Source organism: Homarus americanus, unplaced genomic scaffold (assembly GCF_018991925.1).
Source record: "Homarus americanus isolate GMGI-L3 unplaced genomic scaffold, GMGI_Hamer_2.0 scaffold9798, whole genome shotgun sequence".
Lineage (NCBI taxonomy): Eukaryota > Metazoa > Arthropoda > Malacostraca > Decapoda > Nephropidae > Homarus > Homarus americanus.
In genome coordinates, this window is record NW_024742161.1 from 1 (window position 1) to 17,563 (window position 17,563).

At 40.5% G+C, this 17,563-nt stretch overlaps 1 protein-coding gene across 9 annotated transcripts in view; it reads right to left on the minus strand.

Moving 5' to 3' along the window:
* Positions 1-10,407: 10,407 nt before the first annotated feature.
* LOC121876509 (zinc finger protein castor homolog 1-like) overlaps positions 10,408-17,563 on the minus strand; it is a 119,312-nt gene continuing 112,156 nt past the window's right edge. For 8 of the 9 annotated variants that reach the window (XM_042381641.1, XM_042381645.1, XM_042381644.1 and 5 more), the window contains 4 exons: positions 16,334-16,557; positions 13,873-15,145; positions 13,183-13,406; positions 10,408-13,022 (listed from right to left, as the gene is read on the minus strand). In XM_042381641.1, the coding sequence (XP_042237575.1) occupies positions 12,751-13,022; positions 13,183-13,406; positions 13,873-15,145; positions 16,334-16,557 (1,993 nt within the window). In that variant the 3' untranslated portion in view covers positions 10,408-12,750. The remainder of the gene's footprint in view (positions 13,023-13,182; positions 13,407-13,872; positions 15,146-16,333; positions 16,558-17,563) is intronic. The other variant, XM_042381643.1, reaches the window with a different exon arrangement.

The following is a 17,563-nucleotide window of genomic DNA, read 5'->3' on the forward strand; positions in this document are numbered from 1 at the left end:
TCAGTACTTCGTTCAGTTACGTATTGCTAGATTATCTACTTTTCGGGAAAGTAGATAACCAACTTTCCCGGAAAGTAGATATTTCCCATTTTTTATGATGCAAATTTCCCGTTTTCTATGATAAGTAGATAACCAACTTTCCCATTAAGTAGATATATTTCACATTTTCTGTGATACAAATTTCCCGTTTTCTATGATAATCTACTTTGGAAAATATGTTAATATCTCCCAAAAAGTCGATAATCTACTTCCACGAAAAGTCGAAAATCTACTTTCCCGGAAAGTAGATATTTCCCATTTTCTATGATACAAATTTCCCGTTTTCTATGATAATCTGATTTGGAAAATATGTTAAAATCTCCCAAAAAGTCGATAATCTACTTCCACGAAAAGTCGAAAATCTACTTTCCCGAAAAGTAGATAATCTACTTTTCGGGAAAGTAGATAACCAACTTTCCCGGAAAGTAGATATTTCCCATTTTTTATGATGCAAATTTCCCGTTTTCTATGATAAGTTGATAACCAACTTTCCCATTAAGTAGATATATTTCACATTTTCTGTGATACAAATTTCCCGTTTTCTATGATAATCTACTTTGGAAAATATGTTAATATCTCCCAAAAGTCGATAATCTACTTCCACGAAAAGTCGAAAATCTACTTTCTCGAAAAGTAGAATCTACTTTTCGGGAAAGTAGATAACCAACTTTCCCGGAAAGTAGATATTTCCCATTTTCTATGATACAAATTTCCCGTTTTCTATGATAATCTGATTTGGAAAATATGTTAAAATCTCCCAAAAAGTCGATAATCTACTTCCACGAAAAGTCGAAAATCTACTTTCCCGAAAAGTAGATTATCTACTTTTCGGGAAAGTAGATAACCAACTTTCCCGGAAAGTAGATATTTCCCATTTTTTATGATGCAAATTTCCCGTTTTCTATGATAAATAGATAACCAACTTTCCCATTCAGTAGATATATTTCACATTTTCTGTGATAAAAATTTCCCGTTTTCTATGATAATCTACTATGGAAAATATGTTAATATCTCCCAAAAAGTCGATAATCTACTTCCACGAAAAGTCAAGGCTTATTTCCCCGGTAATCAAACCTCCTTGGAAAACCAACTTATGTGGCTAAAAGGTATTCCCCTTTTAATGCTGCCCATTCTTTGATAAAGTTAGTTTCTAATGGAGTATACCAACTTACTTTCTCATGCCAAGCTTCCTGCACGAGAATTTTTCCTTTAATTGTTACGGGACTCAGGGATATTTGGCTCAACAGGGATCTTTTAGTAAGGTAACTAGAATCAGGGAAGCGGAGTGGTTTTAAGCTCAGTATGTCTGTTTTTACATCCCAAATCATTCCAAGAACAGATTGGTTTATAGGCATTTCATAGTTGGTGTAATGTTTAGAGATAACATCTTTGAGAGCTTTAGAATTAATATTCCAGCTTTGTACATAATGCGTTCTTTGGCATTCTAGGCTGGCAGTGTCATATACTGTCAACGCCTCCTGCTCCGTTTCCACTACCCCTGGAAATTATCGTTATAGAGGTTCTGCCCTATTTCTGGACACTTTGAATTACGAAAATGATGCTGAAGGGCACTACAGAGTAGGAAAGGACTTGAAGATGAGCCAAACAATACAGACTTAAACTGGTAGGTAATCAATGGACTTCCTGGACTGAACGGGTTTACTTGCCAAAGGAATTTAGTGAACTTTGTCTTCTTCCCTAAGACCTACCCTTAAGAATGCCTTAGATATATCCGCCACATAGGCATATTTCTTCGTTCTAAATTTTAATAAGACATCCCCCAAGTTTCCATTCAGATTTAGTCCTTTGTATAAGCAATCATTCAAACTAGGAGCTCCTTTACTGGCTCTATGACTACAATTGAATACTATTCTTACTGGAGTAGTGGTTGATTTTCTCTTCACGGCCAAGTGTGGCAAATAAGGACCAATAGTATGATCACTATCAGTGAATATAGTGATTAGCCAGTTGACCATTTATGATACTGTCATTTGTCAATGGGGAAAGGTTTTTTGTAGTCTGTTTATTAGTGTTTTAACTTGTCCCTTGGCGGCACAATGATTAGTTGGTAATTCAGGAACATTTAACTTCCATGGTAATCCCACCCAGTATTGCCCATTTTTATATTCAACCGTTTCTAAATAATGATCATAAGATATTTTATCTTTGGGTGTTGGCTGTTCAGGATTATTCCTATTGTATCTAGTTCCCACAATTTGTGCACCGGTTCAATCTCCTCTTGAATAGTCTCTTATATCTGAGTAGGATCTATTACTGCCCCTATTCTGGCCATCAGAAGAGACAGAGTCGCGTCACAAAAACCGAGTCTACTACGTTGACTGTGCGTGGAAAGGGATCTTGGTAAAGCAAGGGACCCATTATGAGGATACCTCCCGGACTTGTAATCATTTGGACATCATATTTTGTAATAGTCTTCCGAAGGAACCTTCCGCAATAATCAGAACCAATGATCAGCCTAATAGGACCGACTTACTTTTATCCTCTTTACCACTAATCGGCTCGTTAGCCACTTGGGCGATCGGTCACGTCTCTGATACGCACTGTTGGCAAGTACTGGGCATGCACCGGCTCCTGAATGTACATGAACCCGCTCCAGTGTTGGTCAAGTCTTGTCTTGAAAGGGCTCACACTCGGTGCCGTCACAACACTTATCTGATTCCAACTTTCCATCAGCTAACTTCACTCACTGGGATTTAAGATATTCTACCGTTTGTCTCAGTCCTTTGTTTACCATCTTCGTGTCCATAGGGCCTATTACAGCTGCTGTCACGCGACACTTATACTTACCTTACTGAACTAGTGGTTTTACCAAATCAAAAGATTGCGAGTCTTTGCTCGTTAGGAATCCCATAATGGCCATATTTACTTTTTCATTGTCGGCAACTGCAGTGCACGTACAACATCTCCAGAGATGAAAGTCTTCTGTGCTCCAGTATCAAACAATGCCATGACCATTATGGATTTTTTTTTCCCATTTCTTACTTTGATTTCTGCTGTAGGTACAGCTACTGGCACAGTTACTGAGTTAGGAGGGTTAGTTAATGACATGCAGGGCCGGATTAAGCTTAATCGGGGCCTGAGGCACAGATCAACTTGGGGCCCCCTAATAAAAAAAAAAAAAAAAAGTATATATATATATATATATATATATATATATATATATATATATATATATATATATATATATATATATATATATATATATATATATATATATATATCAAAATTTATCAATGCTTTCATCAGTATTAAGTTTCTGCAAAATAACACATTCAATATTCATAAGAGACAGAAAATTGAGACGTTGCTAGGACATCGTTGAACGAAGTTCATGTTTTATATGCTTCAACTTCGAGAATGTTTGGATTTGGGGGCCCCTTAGAGTCGGGGGGCCTGAGGCCAGTGCCTCAAGTGCCTCATGGTTAATCCGGCACTGATGACATTTACTAGTTTTGCTTGACCCTCTTCTTCAATACTTAATCAAGGACACAATGCACTATGATGGGTTTCGGCTTTACATCTAAAACAAGTGGACAACTTCGTTGAACACTCGCTTGCCTTATGGTTAGGGCTCAGACATATTAGACAACTCCTTTCAGTTTGTTAAGACGGGACAGCAAATCTGGGTAATTTTTACAATACAATGTACCGTGTTGTTTTTGCATTAAGATTTAGAGGCTTTTTTTCTGATGTGTTCAGAACATGCTATCCCTGAGTAACCTATAGCTGTATTTGCTGTCTTTGTCATTGACTTATCTCTTACAGAAGTGAGGTAGGTACCTATTTCTTCCTTCCACACTACTCCCCCCGGTTCCTTTGTTACAGCTTTTTGTGGTTTGTCTTTCCCTTTTTCATTTACTTTCCCTTTCGTTTCTATATTTTCTTTCCTGAATAATGATTGCAAGTGTATACACAGTTCCATTAATCCCTCTTCTATCTCTTGGTATGAAAAGGAATTCCTTACAAGTTTTTTTGGAGAGTTTTTTCTGTACTATGTGATTTATCAACCAGGAAGCAGTAGATAAGTCCTTGAGATTGTTTAATGATTTTAAAGTACAACTCAAAGCAATACGAAAGGCTTGTAATTCAACAGATATGTTTGGGACCAAGAAGATCCAGCAATTTGTATATGGCTGTCTGTAAACTTAACTCTACGTCCTCAATATTAGCCTTTAAAACTGATACAGCTACATCATAGTTAGCTTCTTAAATGGTAAGTTCTGATACTAGATCATAAGCTGCTCCTATTAATTGACATAACAAATATGATAACTTATTAACTTTAGGCACTTCAACTTTCATGTACTAAATATTTGAATTTATCCCAAGAGGAGTTCGTTTTCTTTTCCATTAAACTCATGGAGTGTTATGATAGGTAACTGTAGTTTGGGCAGCGCTCCGACACTGCTTCCTGATGTACTATCCGGGCACTTAGCCAAATTACTTTCACATTTCTTCAGTATCGATAAGTAAGACTCCACTGATCTATCATGTGAGGTTGTCTCTAGGTCGTACTCATCACTTAAATCTTCATACTTAGTGTAAACTTCCTCATATTTTGTCCAACGACCCTTCAAAATTTCAATCTAAGTAGCTAATTCACCCTTGAGGATTGTACTACTGCAAAAATCTTTACATTCATTTACACTCCCCAATTTTGCACTCACAGATCTCGTGAGTAGTCCCTCAGACATTTTGATTAAATTTAAGCAAGCAAATAAGAAATATAGTACCAGACCAAGTTATATTAAAATACAATTAAAGATTTTACTCTAACCAGAGACACTAATAAACGATGCTAAATCAAGGTTTGTAGGTCTTACTCCTACGGTTTGCAATAACACTAGAAGTTAGTAAATCTAGCATCATTAATTAGTGCTCCTTGAATTAAGGGATCCCAGGCACAAACTACTCAATTTATTATCAAATTTCAAATATTGTAATCCCCTAATGCCAGCTAAACTTCATTGAATCAACAGGCATTTACATCAATGGTAAAATGGATATTATTCATCAGCAATTCAACCTATTCATCGTTTCTGAGGCAGTAGCATTTAATTTTTCATTAGGTAGGTCTCAAAATTATCCCTTTAAGTTAAATTGAATTATTAATATTACAATAAAGTTGTCCCCTCAATGAAGGTTCCGACCTTGACTTCCTGGTTTGCCAAAACACAGGAAGGTAACAAATGAAAAGATCAACATTTAAAGTAATAATGCTAGCAATATAAGCAAAGCACTGAAAATTACATTGGATTAATTTATCCTCTGCCTCAGATTCTCCTGCCTCCGACTTCCAGATTCACTTGTTAGCTGATGGAGAAAATTCACCCATGGCTTGCCATATGAAATGGTGTGACTTCTTGTTCAAGTTCTTAAATTTATTAAAAACAAAATATCGACCCTGGGCATTCCAGTGTACACCATCAGCTTTTAAGTTTCTCTGAAATGGTTTTGAATTGAAATGATTGTAATTTCTGGTTCTTTTATATTTACGCTAAATTATAGGTTTCCCCTGATACTCTGGCTGTAGGAGGCAAGAGTCGGGGTTCCAGTAAAGTGATGGCTACCTTAGAATTGCAGGCCTCTTCTATTTTGTCGACTACCTTGAATATTGCATCAGAGATTTCACTGGGGACTACGCCCTCGTAAACATCATTTTCTCCCAGGAAGAATTGTGAGGTGGTAAGGCCACTCTAGTACCGAATTAAGATGGCCATTTTGGTCGAACTGAGTTACCTCCCCCCAAGGGCCCTAAAGCACCGTATCTCGCAGTCTGGTAAATGCATGGGAGACATATGTCAACAGCCTGAACCACCAACACACATCCCTCAGCAAAGCCTGGAAAGACAAACAGAGAGGTTAAAACAGTAGACACATCTCCCATCCAAACCCTCTGCAAAAGTCGAATGAGCTAATAACAAAGTGGGCTCATGTCTCTAGCTATGACATGTTACCAGCTAGGACTCGGGGATTCCTTGATGCGAAGTCTGTAGAGAAGTAATCTTATTAGCTTTAGGCTGGGCAAACAGCACGATGAGTGTAATCTTCCATATACCGAGTGGGAGCTTGACGCCGCCCTCGCCAGGGGTAGGTCTACTTCCCCTGGAGAGGACGGAGTCACCTACAACATCGTTAGACTACTAAGGCGTGTGCCAGGCAATCCATTGTTAGTATTGTACAGTACGAGTCATGCCGAGGGCCAACTACCCACATCATGGACCAGCAGTATTGTTGTACCAATACCGAAACCAGGACAGCCTGATGCTTTTCGTCCCATATCACTAACCAGCTGCCTGTGTAAAACCTTTGAGAGGTTGGTTCTTAGCAGACTCTTATAAAGAATCAGAGAACACATGTCTCCTAACATAAATGGCTTCACCCATGGTAAAGGTGTACATAATTGCATCACCACATTCCTAACTGTGCATGGTGATGAAAGGCACAGATACACCACATTTCTTGACCTAAAAGCTGCATTTGATATTGCCAATAGGCAACTGATATTGTACGAGCTAGCCAAAATGGATATAGGAGGTAGGCTGTTACACTGGATAAGTGGTTACCTAACCAACAGAAGGGCTGCTGCACTGTTTCAGGGTTACAAAAGTGAAGTTAAAGATATGCAACTTGGTACCCCTCAAGGTGGAGTACTTAGCCCCACTTTGTTCAATGTTCTTATGAATGCATTACACCTTTTCACATATCCGTTGAGACATTGTTACATAACTATTTGACAAATTTCCTAACCGAATGACAGAACACACATCGAATGGCAATCTAAAATAACTGTTCGTTAATGCTAACGGAAGCGATTGACATAAGTTATGAAGTTGACAGACGAACAATAAACCGGCAGTCTACATATAGTTTGAGAATGTAACAATTGGAGAATGACATACCACCAACAGTTATTTTAGAATGTCATTTGATATGTGTTCTGTCATTCGATTATGAAATTTGTCAAATAGTTATGTAACAATGTCTCAACGGATATGTGAAAAGGTGTATTAATTTAATACCAGACAAACCCAGCAATATCTCAATCAGCTATGCTGATGATATTCTTATACATACTAAAACTCATCGTGAAATGCAAACCACCCTGAACCATGTATACGCAGCCTGTGAGAACCTTGGTCTTATTATCTCCACTGAGAAAACTAAGGTGTTCAACAAACAAGCTGGTAACCGCAAACGCGGCCTGGCCAAGTTCAAGATAGGTAACAACACTATTGACTGTTTCTTCTTTTAAATATCTTGGTGTTTCCGTCCCTTGTACCCTACCTGCCATACAACAGCTAACCCGCCAATGTACTGACAGACTGAGACCTCTTAGAAGTGTAGCGGGGTACAGCCTGCTCTATGATGCTAATATTAGAATTGTTAAAATAATGTACCTAAACTATATAAGATCTCTGATAGATTACCACGCACCAGCCCTGGTCCTTCGTGACGGGAAAGGCTTTGACAAGCTCGAGAAAATGCAAAATAAAGCCCTCAGAATTATCCTAGGATGTCTCATGAGCACTAAAGTACTTAATATGAGGAAAGAGCTAGGTATACCCAGTGTTAAAGATAAAATAATTGAAGTCAACCTCATGATAGCCCCGAGGCTTCTGCGTGGTGATCCTGATAACATTGTTTCCTTAAAATTGCTAGAATGTATGAACCATGGGACTGTTGAGTCTAAATGGATCCAAAACTACAGCTACACACATGAAGAGGTTTGGACTAGACCACCTGTACAAATTTGAGACAACAGCGCTTCCTGCTACCCTAGCGGACAATTCCCTTCGATATCACAATACCGACATATCCGCCTAAGAAATTAATTATACAAAGCATTTATCTCCAACACACTGCCAAATTGAGAGCTCTTGAACACATACACACTCTACAGACTGAAGATAATATCACACAGACCATCTACACTGATGGATCTCTTAACACCGCCTGTGGGAGGGCTGGAAGTGCTCTTGTTGTGACTCAACCTGACGGTAATATAATTGAGAAAGGAGTTAGAATTAACAACTGGGCATCCACTCTACAAACTGAATTAGTTGCCATACTCACAGCTATTAAATTAATTGAAATCACTGTCACTGACAGTCTCCTCATCACTGACTCTATCCTCACTACTTGCCCTTGACACCCTCGACTCAGGTTGTCACACTCTTGTTTCTGAAGCCAGACACAAATATGCGTGCCTTGTTGACCGGGGTGTCAAGGTCAAACTGTTGTGGATCCCCTCTCACATAGGCCTCATAAAACATGACAGAGTTGATGCCCTCGCCAAACTCGCGTCTAACAAAGACACCGTTGAATATAATTTGGATCTGTCAAAAAGAAACCTTAAAACTGTAATTAGAAAAGAACTTATTGATGAGTTTGACGCAAGTAGACTAGTGCAAACAGGCACTAGTCGATCCATAGTTTACCATGATGAGATGTATCAAGTGAAACATGTATTTGGAGCAAGTAACAAGATAACTAGATTACAAGATGTTGTAACCGCTAGATTAAGGTTAGGATATAAGTACCTCTGGCAGTATGTTCCTCAAGCAGATGTAAACAAGACTATATGTAAAGTGTGTGACCAGACATATGACCACACACTTGAACACTACGTCCTCGACTGTGTGAAGATAGAACCTTTTAGGGACAGGTCCAAGCACACTGTGTGTGAAATGGCACAACACTTCATCTCTAATGGCAAGATAGCCGACATATTAAGATTGTATCCACTTTTTTGCACTGAGTAACTACATCAGTTCTCATGTACAGAACCAAATACGCAATGTGCTTGAATACTTCTCACGTAAATGTGAATAACAAAGTGTGAGGCCAGACATACTGCCTCACACGCCTGTACTCACGCATTTGTGAATAAGTTACCCTCTATGTATAGAACTAAACAAATAATGCAATTGAAATACTGTGTAACATTCAGTGCCATAATATCCTGACAACGGGGGTTAATTATTATGACCAGTATCTCTACCCAATGTGGAATCAGGCTGTATCCCACGATTACTACCTTGAACATACCTAAACTCGTCCCAGCTCCTCACTCGGGGCACCATGTAGATATTAAATCTAAGTTATTAAAATATATTATATAAAAAATATACTATAATTACCTAAGCTAGCCCCGTACGCTTCTTAAAATAGCGGTACCCAAGAATAAGTGATCACCTAAACTTTAAAAAGGTACTTAGCTATTATTTTGGAGGGCTGCTACGTGTTATAGAGTCTTGGAGGAACTGAGAAGCTAGAATATCCTTGGGTTGCCGGCTGTCTGCTAGATTTTGGAGAGTTGCGTCAGCCCTTCATGAAGAGTGTAATGATAGTTAGGTTCCTACCCTCTACCGCCTTGTACAATTGTGTGACCCAATCTCGCAGTGGTACATAAACAAGAATTAAATATTCATTATTATTTTTCTTTGCAATACTATTTCTTGATATCAATACATATTTACATATTTAGCTAACTTCCGCCACCGATATCGTGTAAATTAAACTATATTAACGTGACTAATAGAGAAAGAGGAATACCGCACTACTTCTCGTGAAGTAATCCGTCTTGTGGGTGCCAAATAGTGTTTTTACCACTAATTTTCCTACACATGATCATTTCCCTAACCTAACTAGCTAATTAAATCATTAATTGATTTGAAAATTATTTACATATACCACATTGGATTGTTATTCCAAGTCCGATAACACACAAGATCACTACTACGGTGCTTCAAGGACCTGGAGGATAAAGGTGGAAATTAATTCCCACAACCCCATCGATATTGAGACCAGCCTGGGCGATGAAATGGTTCATTATGTATCCTATGTTGCTGCTCATATCAATGATTTCTGAAACAGGACTGAAAATCAAGACTGCAGCATTGAACTGATCACATACCGGATGCTCTTGCAACACTGATTGAAAGAGGTTTGTTGAGGACAAAATAGCTTATTAGTCCACAAACGAGACTTCTTTAATCTTTGTTGTTTTATTTGCCTTTAACTTTATATTCAGTGGTAAAGCTGTTTTGTTTCCTTTTATTCTATATCAAATTCCATAGATGAGTATTATGATAACCATGCCAGGGTATAGTGTTCATAAAAATGCAGCAAAATTTTATTCAAAAGGACCCCCAAATAGAATTAACCTCAGGCCCTAAGTACACTTAATCCACCCCTAATGAAGAAGCGCTGTCCACTCACTCGTTGGTTACTGTCCACATGGGTTCCTGAATGTGCATGAAAAAGTGCTTGTATTTTCTGAGTATTCATTATATTAAAGCCATGTGTGAACTATGCGAAAGGATAATACCAAAGTACCAAAACTTCAATGTATCACTTTATTTGAGTAAGTTGCCAGGATGGTGTTGGGGGTGGGCGGCCCCAGTATGTGGCCGCGGTGCCCAGACCAACACTCCCTTCCACCCGTCCTACATTGTGGCCCTCCTCCCCCCCTCCCACCAACTAACTCTCCCATCCTCCCTCCTACATCCCCTACAATATCAACCACCTTTAACCAAAGTGGTGACCAAAGGGTGGCCTTCTAGCCTACTGGGGAGATGCCATCCACCAATCCAACACTACCAGGGCGCCAAGGATCGGTACCAGACCTCAGGGGGTCGATGCCAGGGCTCTGAAGATCAGGGCACTGGAGGGAGGGGGGTTAGGGGACAACAAACTACACTGAAGGAGTGCCAGACTGATTCATACTGCCCCGCAGAACAATGCCACTGCTATTGATCACCTACATTAAATCAAAATCTTAGTTCAATCACTGTCTCAGTGGCTGAGAAGACAAGCACTAGAGGGTCACAAGAGCAGAGCATTACCATGAGGGTTGGCGCCACATCTGGGACCCCCACCGTAATAAATAGAACTGTACATAAATGCATCAGCAGTGCTGAGTGAGCTGAAACTGAGGGTAGCAGGCGGTGCACCTACCAGAGTGAGAAGCAAGTGGCTGATGGGCGGGGGCTCACGCTGGCCACTTCCCCGTCACCACAATACCCGCCCCACTCACCACACACATACATCATATAACATGAAAAAGAGGTGCAAGCAGGGAAAGTGTGTGAATAATACAAATAACAGCTCAGCAGAATTATATGAAGTAGTAAAGCTGAAGGGGACGGGCACTACCGGCCGTCTCGTGTCTCACACTGGCTACCGTTGGTCATAACTTCCTAATACTACATGTCTACATCACAGCAAACAAGACACTCTACTGCTTAGAGGCCTGATGGCCTACCTTCTCGCTGAGGAGGTCCTTAAACTACCCTGGACTACCTCCTGGATCAAGCAGGCTCCCCAGGGCCACACACGGCTCTTGGGGCCCCAGCATCCTGCCTCACCCCTGTCCAAGCTTACAGGTGAGAACTAAGGTGGGGGTGAGGCAGGCGAGGCACTAGCGTGGTGCTGACCCACGAACATCATGCCTTTAACCATTCTCATGCTGCTATTTTCCACTAGCATGTCTACACCGTGGCTTGAATATGCAATGCAGAATGCACGAGTCGGTGCTATATATCATAAGAATTCCTAAAACACAAAAAATAGTATTAATATTGGCACATTCTTTGCCACCAAATTAAAATCAAACAAAAAATATAGAAATGGTTTGGCACTACAGGAAATAACTGAATGAGTACGGAATACTTGGCACTAATATTTGGTAACACTAAAAAATAAATAGTATAAAATTATATTCAGCAAAGCTATGTGTGTTGGGGCGTAGGAGTGCACAAGTAGGGTGGTGGTGGTGGTGGTGGCATGGGTCACAGGAAGGCACGGGCGGTGGCCGGGCATGGCACCTGCACAATTGCGTGGTGGCTAGGCGTGGCACCTATTTGGGAGCATGGTGACCGAGTATGGCACCTGCATGGGTGCACAGTGGCCGGGCGTGGCACCTGCACATCTCCACCCCACAAACTACACCACACCAGCCTACAGTAAGACACTATCGCAAAGACACTGTTGTTTAACCTTCAACAAGGCACTCGGGTTTCATACAGGTCTGAGGCTTCTTTTTCTCGGTATTGAATACCAAATACATCACAAACATTCAGGAATATTAGTCAATAGTATATTGGTTTTTACTAACCAACAAAGTAACACAGTTAATAGTCCACGAGTAGTGGGCAACAGGCAGTGGGCTGTGGTGGGCCACAGCGGTGGTGACCAGTGGCAGATGTGGCCCGGCCCAGCCACGCCCCACCACTTGCCCATGACTATAAGGCTCACTGGTACAACCACGACACCGTATACACTATGTATAGTCTTCCCACTTCTCTCTATGGTACACAAGAGTTTTCAACTTTTGTATCATTCATCATGAATGCTCACTCGTACAAATTCCATTTGTCTAGCAAAAAACTGGATACAAGGTACAGTAGAAAGAATAACAACTACACCACTTGGTATGTTACAATGATATGTAAGGCTAACGATAACACTTATGCTATTTTACAAAGCTACACTGTGTAGCTCACACAAGTTCAACACGTGGGCTCTAAAACGTGCCCACTCAAGACCGTATTCACCAGTCCACCGCTACTTCTCAGGGTAGCTTGGGTGGGGATTAATTCACAGTCCTAAAGTGTTGGTCTTGTTCCTGCGCCCTCAGATAGGGGCGCCGGGGAGCCTCTCCGCAGATTACTCCCCAAAGAAACTTCATTCGAGGTGTCGGAACCTGTGTGCGGACATCTGGCTGAGGCCCAGGACCGAGTACTGGCACTTGAGACAGTGGTAATGTGTTTGCTTCTGGTTATGGTTGCAGCCCTGGATGCCACACGGCTGGGATGGTGTAAACTTTTCGAATCCCGCGGCATTGATAGAGTCTCGCTTCTGATGTTGCCTGCGGTGCGCCACCACCTTGTTGGTGTCTGTGCACACGAAGTCACACTTGAGGCAGTGGAAATGTGACGCCTTGTTCTGCTGTTGGCCTGTCAAGGTGAACAAATGTGTTCTGTTATTTATATTTTGTAAATATTCATATCAATTTTGAGTTCATTGTAAATTGCATAAATATTAATTAAACATTTGTTGAGAAATTAAATATTATTGAAAACATGGGAAACACCTGTACTTTGAAGAGGAACCTACCTATCATTGAGGCATAGACGCAGTCAGGGCGCCCGCAGGCAACATTGGAGCGGAATTGATTGAAGTCGCCACCCATGAGGGTATCAAGCCGTTCATGGCGTGCTGTGTGTTGCACAAAGCGTGTCTTGTCACAGAAGGAGTAACCACAGTCCTTCCTCATGCAGTGAAAGTGTGTCTGGTGTTCTCTATACCCACAATGAGGATACTGACAATCCTCGTTGAACCTGGGGCAGGACAGCAAGGAAAAAGTTAAACAGTGGCAGACATATCAAGTAACTACAAGTACAGTATTGTAAATAATTTTGTACATATATTAAAGCAGTTATATTAGAATTATTTCACAGCAACTATTGGCGTGTACTACAATGAATGACAAAAGTCGTGTCGTGAAATTTGGTAAAAACATATGCCGAAGGGCTAAAACTTTTGGTGCGCTCTGCCTTGTGGTAGGGGGCTCTCATAATGTTTCACGAGTTATAATTAATCTTCAGACAAAACTGCGACACGAATTTTGTCTTTGATTGTGCAGTATAAAGAATACTGAAACTTAAAGATTAGATAAATGAATACTATATAAGTAAATATCAGCAGATATTTTGTAATATACGTTAATGCAACTATGAACATGTAAAAACATATAGTAAAAATTTGGGAGCGTGGGTGCAAGATACTAATGAAGAGTTTCCTTACCTAAAGCGTATGTAACCTTCGGGCACAGGCTCATCTTTGAGCAAACGTATAGAGTGATTAGAGCGGATCTTCTTGGCCTCCTGAGAGTTGAAGTCTTCAGCACCTAGCCTCTTGCCTAACATGGCCAGATGAGGTGAGGTTCCCAGAGAGGAGGGCAACAAAGGGTTGTGGTCTCCACCTGAGCCAGGCATGCCTGGGCCACCCATCCCTGGACCTACACATTGCAAACCTCCTGGTCCAGGTGATCCATGAGTCAAATCCCCATTGGGACGAACCCCGGGCATTATTAGACCTTGCTGGGCCATGGCCGCCAGTGCTGGGTGGACTTGCCAGGCAGCTGGCGGTAAAAGACGGGGTAGAGATCCTGGGAATATTCCTGCCATGCCCAGATGTGGCCCAAAGGGACTTGGTAGTCCAGGGAAAGTGGCTGCCTGAGTATATACCATTGGGAATGGTGCCGTAGTTTGGGGTCCACTAAGGCTGATGCCACTACAACTGAGCGGTCTTGGGCTACTGGTGGAGATACTCTGTGTCGTTATCCCGAGGCTACTAGTACTACATTCATGAGGACTTCTTGGGCTATTGGGACGGTCATTGTTCTCAATTTTTGGTTGGAGATTCCCCTCTTCCTCCTCTTCTTGATCAGGATAAACATCTGTGTCCTCTTCACCTGTCACACCAAAACCACCAGAGTTCATGGAGCTACAAGTTGCATGTTTAATAAGATGTGGTCTTAGTTTTTCATGTTCACTAAAAGCTTGGTTGCAAATTTGGCAATGAAAGTGTTCCTTCTTTTTCAGTTTACAGAAAGGTCGGCCACAAGAAAATTCTGGGCCATACTGTGGATGACGCTCTGGGCTGAGCCACTCGGAACCTAGAGGAGCTGTTGTTAGTGGCTCTTGCTCACGTTTAAGGGTCTGAAGGATCCGAGCAGGGTATGAGTCTCCATGCTGATTCAATGTACGAGTTTGATCAGAGTCAAATTCATTACGGTCCTCCGACTCTGTGTGATCCATGCGATCTCGGATGGGTGAGTGCATGCCTTGATGGAGTATTGGCGAGCGACGAGTGGCCGTGATGGTGAGGCTTCCCGAGACAGGCAAAGTGAAGGTAGTGGAGTTTTGTGGACGCGATGATGGTGGAATGGGTGTGACGAGAGCACCTGCCTCACCCCGGTTGTTGGAGGAAGCTCGGAGGTTGGCTGGAGTGGACGTAGGGAACGGCGACAGGGGGTAGAATATCCCTGAAGACTTGACCACTGGTGGGGAGAGATCTATATGTCAGTGTAACCTGCAGCTTGGCTGAGGGATATCATCACGATAGTAAACAAATAACAAGTTAAACAGCTGTAGTTTCTTTGCAACTGTCTGTAAATGGGATTTACTCTATGTGTAAGTTATACCCAAATCTCTACTTGCACAGATATTTATAAATAAACTTTGGAATTATTTTAAGGCACCACTTTCATAATAATGTTACCACACACAAATTACTTTACCTATACTGTACTGTACTTTAAAATGAAATACGTACTTGTCCTGACATTCCTCTATAAATATTTGGTAATAATGAACTTTCTTTGTACAATCCCATTTCCTACTATTTTTCATCAACTTTTCCTTTCATCATGTTGAACACCTAATAACCTTTCAACTGAAATCTAGATGGCTCTCTCTATGCCGGATGTGAAAAAATTTGTAGTAACTGGCATGATCCTGTTTCTGTTGTTGTAATGCTATTCCTTCACTTCAACTAAAAATTGTGTATGATAAAACTCTCGAGGCAACGGATGATCAAAAGAAAATCCCCACTGAACCAAACATTTTGTGTTTCTAATGAATAAGTTAAAATCAGCCTTAAAATGTGCTATTATGAACGAGAGAACACAAACAGCATAAAATTCAGTATCATAAACCAATCTTCAAATGTTTGATTTTAGAATGCATCATCACTTTCTATGACTCGTACAGTATGTTCCTTGTCCCATACTATCCTGCGTCTATAGAAATGCATTACAGTATTTATCAATTTGGACAATGTCACAAACGTTACCTGATGTAAATATCCATTAGAAACCAAAAACTTGAACATATTGGTCCCCTAAGTAAACTAATGTTGCAACACAGTCCCAGGGGTGAAGCTAGAATAGGAATACCCTTCTGAAAACATATGTACCTGTAGTGTGTCTTTAATAAAAACGGTGCTTTTGTTCTACTGAACAGGATTTGCTCGTTTCCAATCCATACTATTTTCAAGATTTGATGAAAATAAATAAGACAACAAGGAAACATCATTATTAGCAAACTCTTCTATTCTGATTTTGAAACTCACTCTCCTTAGGTTTAAGTATTGCATGAACGAGGTAGAAATGCCAAGGAAACTCATTATACAGTACTGTGCTGAGATAATAGATACACAGTGAGTGGGTTTGCCAGGAGTCTTATGATATCACAGTACCAACCTTGTGCCTTGCTGGGCGACTCTCTGTCTCCGACAGCCGAGGGCGCATCCATGGGGCTATCCGGACGCGGCTTCTTCAGATAAATGGGCGACTGAGGGCCAAGGCTGTGTGTGGGGGCTGCCCCATCTTCCTGCTGGTGCTTTTCCGCATGGGACTCAAGCGTCTGGTAGCGCACGAAGGAGAAACCACAGCGAGTGCAGTGGAAATGTTTGTTGACCTTGTTGCTGTGGGTCAAAGGGGTTTATCAAGGTTACACTATATCTTGGACACGTTTCCGGTAGTGATGAACCACAGTTTAAAATACAGTATTGTAAACAAATAACCAAGTCCCTGGATTCTCACAGATTCACAGAAATGGATACCGAGAAATGTTATGTAATGCAAGAGGATGCACCTTAGTCAAGCTGGTAGTAAGGAAGTGTACCTCATGCTCTCACTGACTAAGATGTGAGAGAGATCTAGTTCCTATGCTGACGTGTCTGACATCGAACTAATGTTCTCAGATCACTGTGAGAAGGTTATTCTTACAAATAAAGTACAGTAGTAGGATTTATACGAAAATCCTATACATGCCCATATGACCCGTATCTAATAAGGTTTTTAAAAAAAATGTGGTGCTCCCTCACTTAAAGAGTACTGTACTGTAATTTTGTTTGGTCTCTGAGATATTCCAAGGCTGTCAATTTATTGAGAATACCCAGAGGAGAGGCACCATGATTCTGGTTGACACAATAAGAGAGCAGGGAACGATATAACAATGTTTAAAACCATAATAGACACTAATCTGTCATATTGGGAGTCAGCTGATGGCTGCCCCAGTTAGTCAGCCTTAAGTTAAAGAATTTATCTGGACAGAAAACTGTCAGCTATAAACTCTTGAAATAACCTGCCATAGAATGTTTACACATGCTCAGGTACTGTACATTCGAGAGCCTCTACACGCCCAGTGCCCAACAAAGAATTCACAAACTACCCAAATGACTAGTGATGCCGACACAATTATTTTTACACACACATATACCCTATATATATATATATATATATATATATATATATATATATATATATATATATATATATATATATATATATATATATATATATATATATATATATATATATATATATATATATATATATATAAAGCAACTGAAGTTTTTGCAAATATAGAAAACTTTTTGTTTTTATTATTATAACAATGAAAATTAAATCGTATATAGTCACGTTATA